This window comes from Engystomops pustulosus, chromosome 4 (genome assembly GCF_040894005.1).
Source record: "Engystomops pustulosus chromosome 4, aEngPut4.maternal, whole genome shotgun sequence".
In the NCBI taxonomy this organism is placed as follows: domain Eukaryota; kingdom Metazoa; phylum Chordata; class Amphibia; order Anura; family Leptodactylidae; genus Engystomops; species Engystomops pustulosus.
In genome coordinates this window covers 217806602-217814517 of record NC_092414.1, presented here as the reverse complement: position 1 = coordinate 217814517, position 7916 = coordinate 217806602, and the positions used below count along the sequence as shown (strand labels likewise).

General features: G+C 48.2%; 1 protein-coding gene across 1 annotated transcript; it reads right to left on the bottom strand.

Moving 5' to 3' along the window:
- Positions 1-757: 757 nt before the first annotated feature.
- LOC140125812 (vitelline membrane outer layer protein 1 homolog) lies at positions 758-2834 on the bottom strand. Its single transcript, XM_072144680.1, has 3 exons — positions 2580-2834; positions 2268-2383; positions 758-1150 (listed from the first exon to the last, which is right to left on the bottom strand). Exons 1-3 carry the CDS (start codon positions 2727-2729, stop codon positions 862-864), a joined length of 555 nt encoding a protein of 184 aa, XP_072000781.1. The 5' UTR covers positions 2730-2834; the 3' UTR covers positions 758-861.
- Positions 2835-7916: the final 5082 nt, after the last annotated feature.

The following is a 7916-nucleotide window of genomic DNA, read 5'->3' as shown; positions in this document are numbered from 1 at the left end:
CCAGTTATTGGATGAAATGATCGATTCATGAATTTCACCAGATATTGGGGTTTATTTACTAAGGGTCAGCGGATCGCATTTCCGTGAAACTTCCCAACATTTTCGGGAATTGCGCTGCTGTGACAGGGAGTTGGAAGGGGATTGTGTCGCACGCGATCGGATTTTGTGCAATGGAAATGGGGGGGGGGGGCGGGATTAAACAATTCAATTTGTTTTCGCAAGACAATGCACTTACATGCACCAGGAAGAAGAAGGTGAACTCATGCAGACCTGAGCGGGGAATGGGGCGCAAAATATGCAGGATATCGGGGGCCCGATATCCGGCAGCAGATGTGCATTCCGGTCGGACAATGCACTTTCGGGGTTCACGTAGGACGGTTAAGTAAATGTGCCCCATTAAGGTTAAAATGCGTCATATTGATAAACATTTATTAATTTATAACTAACGTTTGTAGATATATTTTTAAATGAAAATTTGGACATTGTAGACTAAGAACCAACATCATTAATATATATGAGACATGGTCCATAGCAACCTCCGTTCATTGCGGTTTCTCACCACCATTCCCCATTTATTGTGAGACAAGAGGGTCTCCTGCTGACCTCCTCCCACAATATCTTGAGTCAGAGGAGACAGAGAAGTCCGGATCTTACCAATTATAATGAAATATATAGTCGGGTCCGACCACATTTTAAAACAAGTTCATAACCAATGGAAATTGAATTGTAATATTTATTACCATGTGGACATCTCAAAAGACACAAAATTTCAGTGTTGCTTCAAGATATGGACTGAGTGGTATCATCTCCCACATGTAAAGTTACAAAGTAAGTTTTAACTTTATTAAGTTCTTTTGTGGTTCAACAACATCCAAACCTGACATCATTGAGAGCGGTGTCATCTCCGCGCCCTTGATTTGGTTCCACTCTGGTTTGGATACCGCAGATCCCAGAAGGGCAAGTCCCACTCCAGCTGCCAAAAGTTCCCCAGGTGCCCCCTTTTCCTGTAAGAACAGTGTGGTCTGAACACTGCATCATGATGTTGTTGGCTGCTGTGTCGTCTCCATCGCCCTGTTTTGGCTCCACTTGCAATGCGAAGCTTATGAGATGTCCACTGGGACACCATGAAACAGGAGTCCAGTCGCCCCAACTGCGAAGAGAGACCAAAGATAAGGTTATTTGTCATACAAGACATTTTTTAAACATAAGAATTGACTAACAGCGGCTGTCAGAGAACATCTAAGGTAGGTGAGCAGAAGGAGAAGGTTGGAAACACTTTGCCTCCTTCTGCAGTATTGCACTTGACCTCATTTTGAGTTATAGAAGATGACATGTTTCTATTTCTCAGGTTATCTGCTCATGACACGTGCAATTATTTAGGATGAAAACAACAGTCCCATGGACATCTTTGTGAATAAGTCCATAGAATTGGCTGGGTGTCAGGCACGAGGGGTACTGGAATCACTGGACCTCCGCGGACTATGATGTAAGCCGACACCTGGGACCAGAGTCTAAGTGATACCCAGCTGTTACCAGAGCCCACCGCAAAGCAGGTTGGACTTGTTGCTGCATGGTACCACCAGGTCGCTCGACAGGCGCGAATATGTCCGCGATGGCGGCCAAGCACTGAGGGGCACATGGGTCACAGGGGCACCTGGGGAGATGTGATAGCTGTCTAAGCAATGGCGAGCATATGTCCAGAACTTACATTCTTGAGACTGTTAGATGGGCAGAAGGAAGACAAATGATGAAAGATTTCAGAGACCAAAATGAAACAAACACTATAAGGTCGGTGAGTAAGCCTCACAAAAAAATCACATCATCCTACAAAAAACAAGTCCTCTGAAAATGAGGTTGTTAATTGTTTAAATAAAACGCTGAAAAAGAAGAAACAAGAGGGTCCAAACTCCTCTCACTGTGGACCCTATTTGTATTAGAGTCACAGAAGTAGGAAATAGGTGACATTAGTAGGACATTATATTAATAATCTTTATTTATTTTCCGCCATCAAATTCCATAGCGCTTCAGGACATCTCTTGGTATCACAAGTTCTATTGTTTTCTAAATGCATCTAAGGGGTTTAACCAAATATTTATCTCTCCACAAATGGTTTCAAATATGTTTCTCTAATAATAAGACAGTTATGCTAGTAGGACCCTATCAGGACCGGCCTCATATTGTAACGTTCTTCAGGAGCACAGAGAATGTCAGAAATATCCTAAACCCAAGACAAATAAATCTTTAAATACATAAGTGTCTGGACTTACCTGCTCTCGGAAGATGTGATTGTTTCCTGTGTATCTCTAGTTGATGGTGAAGCACAGTATAGTCTGATTGCATTCAGGGCAGTATCATCTCCGTCAGATCCAAGTGGACGTTCCACCTAAAATCAAGGACATTGTGATGGTCAAACCTTTGTTGATTTACACTTTGCAACATAGACCCCAATTTGTTCAGAATCTGTGTTCTAGAGAAGCTGAGACGTTACCAAGTTATAGGTGATAGAGGGATCCCCACTGAGGCTTCTCACCACCACCACTATCCACTCCTCTCATCAGATTTCTGTTATAATACTTTACCCTTAAGCTGAATCCTCTCGCTACAGTCCTAGGTGGACACCACTGCCGAGATCCCCAGTCACCCCAAGGACCACCGTTGCCAACTGAAATCCATTGTCCTGTGGTAATTGTTGCCTGGATCAGTAATGATATTAGGACGGCAGAGAACATCTTCTGAAGTTGAACTTTGGATTAGCTCCGACAGCTAAAGGTGAATGGAATCTCTGTCAAGACTCACAAATTGTACTGATGAGATCAGGTTTCAGGCTTCTCGTTTTGCCTGCAGCTGCGGTTTGATGGACGGCTGAGCCAGTCAGTGCTGGAGGTGTGTCCATTACTGGCTTATATTCTGCCCCTTCATTTGGTGCTGGTTATTGCAGTCTATCTGTGTATCTAGTGCTCTTGTGTTTCTTGCTGTCCTGTGTACTGACTTCTGCTTTGCCTCCTGACCATTCTATTTGCTATACAAATCTGTACCTTTGCCGCCATCTTGGTTTTGCCCTGGTTTGTTTGACTTCGCTTGTCTGTCTGTATCTGTTGTTGTCCCTCAGTACCGTTTATCTCCTAGTGTGACCCCACCTTCCTGTCAGTCTTGTGTCGGTTTCTGTTACCAGTGTGAACACTGACCTATTCCTGTATTCCGGTTACCTGTCCGCTCCACCATCCAGCAGCTGCCAGACAAAGTAGGGTTTCCCTGTCATCTTGTAGGGTCACTCAGGGACCCTCAGTTAGGTTCCTGATAGTGGGTTCGCCCTTATCAGGGCGGTTTATCTGCTTTAGGCAGGGCCTTAGCCCGCAGGGATGTCGCAGGGTGAGTTTGCCACCACTTACCTAGTCTGACAGCTAGCGCCAAGCCTGGTTGTGGTTGCGCGGTTGCTGGACAGGTGCTGACATTAATCTAGTTTGATTTTGTCTGTTGTGAACAAAACCGGTTCTGGGATATAGATACTGATACTAACGAAGCTTTACTATCAACTCACTACAAAACTGATATTATCCCATTTTGTAATTGACTAGTTTTGTACTTGTATCTATATGCAGACAGCTTTTTGACTTATGAAAATGTCAAACTTACGTTCTAATTACTTGCATGTAAACAACTCGATAAAAAAAAAAAAAAGACTTCAATAATCAGATAAACGTTACAATATCCATGGAATGTACCTTTAGAATGAATCTTCTGAGTCTAGGAGAATGACTTCCCTCTGCATCTTCCTTTGTGTGAAGCTGATCATCCTGGTCTGTAGTAGGGGACACGGTAGTCCCCTACTGGTCTGTAGTAGGGGACTCCTCTGTGATGAGGAGACACGGTTGTCAGACAGTGGTGAAGTTGTTGTCAGGGCAGGAAGTCCGAGGGGGGAGCAGACTGAGGGATCGGAGGATGATGAGGTGACAGACCCAAGCTGGGTTGATAGGCCGGGTGAACACAGTGCTTCTGAGAAGGAGGCGAGTCCTATAGCAGAACAGGTTGGAAGAGGCAGTGGTGGGGCCAGACGCAGAGGCAGGGCCAGAGCTGGTGCATCAGCGCCAAATGTTTCCCGTAGTCAAGCTCCCGTGGCGAGGGCTAGATTTTCAGAAGTCTGGAGGTTCTTTAAAGAAACACCGGATGACCGACGGACTGTGGTGTGCAACCTTTGCCAAACCAGGATCAGCAGGGGTTCCACCACTACTAGCTTAACTACCACCAGTATGCGCAGGCATATGAATGCTAAACACCCCACTCAATGGCACCAAGCCCGTTCACCTCCGGCCGGGCACACCACTGCTCCTTCCCCTGTGTCATCTGCTAGTCAGCCCCCTGCCCAGGACCACGGCCCAAACACCTCCCGTGCGAAAACCCCATCTTCGCCTCCACGATCCTCCACAGCATCCACCAGAGTTCAGCTCTCCATACCCCAGACGCTGGAGCACAAAAGGAAGTATAGTGCAACCCACCCACACGCCCAAGCCCTCAACGTCCACATCTCCAAACTGCTTAGCCTGGAGATGCTGCCCTATAAGCTGGTAGAGACCGAGGCCTTTCGCAACCTCATGGCGGTGGCCGCCCCTCGGTATTCGGTCCCCAGCCGCCACTACTTTTCCCGATGTGCCGTCCCAGCCCTGCACCAGCACGTGTCAGACAACATCATCCGTGCCCTGACCAACGCCGTTTCTGACAAGGTCCACCTGACCACGGACACGTGGACGAGTGCTGCCGGGCAGGGCCACTATATGTCGCTGACGGCACATTGGGTTAACTTGGTGGAGGCTGGGACCGAGTCTGACCCTGGGGCTGGTCAAATACTGCCGACACCGAGCATTGCGGGGCCTACCTCGGTCCAGGTCTCAAAGGCCTACTATGCCTCCTTCTCCTCCCACCCCTCCTCCAACTCCTCCTCCGAATTACCATCCGTGGGCATGGCGCCATCAGTCGGTAGCTCTAGGCACAGCAGCAGTGCCGTCGCTAAGCGATAAAAGGCACACCGCCCAAGAGCTATTACAGGGCATCATGGCGCAGACTGATCTGTGGCTGGCACCGCTGAACCTGAAGCCAGGAATGGTTGTGTGTGAGAACGGCCTTAACCTGGTGGCGGCTCTGCAACTCGGCAGACTGACACATGTGCCATGCCTGGCCCATGTGTTAAATCTGATAGTTCAGCGTATCCTCAAGACATACCCCAATCTGTCTGATTTGCTCACGAAGGTGCGCCGCATCTGTGCGCATTTCAGGAAGTCCAGCACAGATGCTGCCACTCTCAGGGCAGCGCAGCACCGCCTCCAACTGCCCGCTCACCGACTGTTGTGCGACGTGCCCACGAGGTGGAATTCAACATTAACCATGTTATCCAGAGTTTACCAGCAGCGCAGAGCGATTGTAGACTGCCAGATGTCAACTTCCACCAGAACTGGTAGTCAGGTCAGTCGACTTCCTCAAGTCTACAATGAGGAGTGGACGTGGATGTCTGATATCTGTCAGGTGCTGAGTAACTTTGAGGAGTCAACACAGATGGTCAGTTGCGATGCCGCCATCATCAGCCTCAACATCCCGCTTCTTAGCCTGTTGAAAAACTCTCTGATCAGCATGAAGTCGGAAGCTTTGCGCTCGTCACAAGAGACGGGGGAAGAAGATTCCCTTGTTGATAGCCAAAGCACCCTTAGGTCTGTTTCTCAGCGCATATCGGAGGGTGGAAGAGGATGAGGAGGAGAATGTTGGCGAGACAGAAGAGGGGACCATTGTTCAGTCCTTCACTGTTCAGCGTGTATGGGCAGAAGAAGAGGAGTTGGAGGAGTTGGAGGAGGAGGAAATGGAGAGTCAGGCCAGTGAGGGGAGTGAATTCTTGCGCGTTGGTACTCTGGCGCATATGGCAGATTTCATGCTAGGCTGCCTATCCCGTGACCCTCGCGTTCAAAGAATTTATTCCAGCACCGATTACTGGGCATTCACTCTCCTGGACCCACGGTACAAGCAAAATCTCTCCACTCTCATCCCTGGAGAGGAAAGGAGTGTGAGAATGCATGAATACCAGCAGGCCCTGGTGCACAAGCTGAAATAGTATTTCCCTTCTGACAGCGCTAGCGGCAGAGGGCGTACTTCTGCGGGACAAGTAGCGAGGGAGAGTAGGCGAGCAGGCAGCTTGTCCAGCACTGGCAGGGGTACGCTTTACAAGGCTTTTGCCAGCTTTATGTCACCCCAGCAAGACACTGTCACCTGTCCCCAGTCTCGGCAGAGTAGGGCTGATCTTTTCAGAAAGATGGTGAGGGAGTACGTAGCTAACCATACCATCGTCCTAAATGATCACACAGCTCCCTACAACTACTGGGTTTCAAAGCTGGACATGTGGCACGAACTAGCGCTGTGCCACTTGGAGGTTCTTGCCTGCCCTGCCGCTAGCGTGTTGTCCGAGCGGGTTTTCAGTGCAGCTGGTGGCATCATCACAGATAAGCGTACACGCCTGTCGACTGATAGCGCTGACAGGCTGACGCTTATCAAGATGAATAAAGCCTGGATTTCTCAGAATTTCCATTCTCCACCAGGTGAAGGAAGCTCAACCTGAATAATGTATGCACTCCTCCTCCTCATTGTCCTCCTTCTCCTCCTCTTTGTACACTAAAGCAGAGGAAACTGGCTATTTTTTGCCAGGGCCAACTGGCTCTAGCTATAGTACTCTATGTATTTAATTTTTCTGGAGGGCCACCTACCCGGTCCTCTGTTTTAAACAATTTTTGGGAGTGCCACATACAGGCACTCAATCTATTTAATTTTTCTGGAGGACCACCTACCTGCTTCTCTGGTTTGAAAACTTTTTTGGACTGCCACATACAGGCTCTATCCAAAATAAATTGTCTAGATAGCAGCCTCCACACATCGTCTTTTTAGCTGCCTCCACACGTTTCAATCATAGAAGCAATATGGATGCCCCAGTAGTCTCCATTGCTACCTCCACACGTCATCGCCATAGCTGCCTCCAAAAGTCGTCCATATAGCTGCCTCCATACATGGTCCCCTTATCAAACGAGCTGTGTCAGGCGGAATTTTGGGTTGTTTTCATGGCTTCCACATCAAACTTGTTAACTTTGTCGCCACCCTGCTGTGTAATCCATAAAATATACTGGCAAACTTTTATCATTTACCAATATTATTTCAGCGCTTCTTGCGCATCTGTTTACATTCCCCTCACCCGCCATAACCCAAACTTATAAGAACACTACTACACTTGATCTTATACAAAAGGTTCTTAGAAGTGCTGTTTGGGGAGGAGCCGAGAGACAGGGGCTTGGATTGGCGAAAGCTCGTCTGGCAGCGGAGCGCCAGCTCCATCCCAAGATCCAACTAACATAGTTTTAACTGCAGCACCTTTAATCTACTACTAGTTCACTGCCTCCATACATGGTCCCCTTATCAAACGAGCTGTGTCAGGCATAATTTTCAGGTGTTTCACCAGATACATAGTGGAACTCGGCCCATCTGTCGCCGCCATGCTGGAGACCTGAAGTTGCAATCATAGCAGCGCAATATGGATGCCGCATACTGTCGCTCTTAATCATGGAACCATTTCCGAAAAAACAATTAAAAATAGAACCGCTATGCTATTCCATTATTCCTAGGTGAAATATTCAAACCACCCGGCCTGCTTTGAAAATTATAATTTTTTCAAAGTAAACGCTTCTGGTCCCCAGGCCCATTTTGGGTGGGGAGGAGCCGAGAGACAGGGGCTTGGACAGGCGAAAGCTCGCCTGGCAGCGGACCGCCAGCTCCATCCCAAGATTAGGCAGCCTCAGAGGCATCCATGCATGCTGCCCCTGCTGTTTCCAGTCCATTTTGCCGCCACGATCCTCCACAGCGTCCACCAATGTCTCCATGTGCAACTTTCAACTCTC

Coding starts and splice junctions, on each gene's coding strand:
- LOC140125812 (XM_072144680.1), bottom strand. CDS start 2,729: ATGTTCTCTGCCGTCCTAATATCATTACTGATCCAGGCAACAATTACC. Junction 2,384..2,579: donor CGAGAGGATTCAGCTTAAGG/GTAAAGTATTAT, acceptor CCTTGATTTTAG/GTGGAACGTCCACTTGGATC. Junction 1,151..2,267: donor ATCACATCTTCCGAGAGCAG/GTAAGTCCAGAC, acceptor CTCTCTTCGCAG/TTGGGGCGACTGGACTCCTG.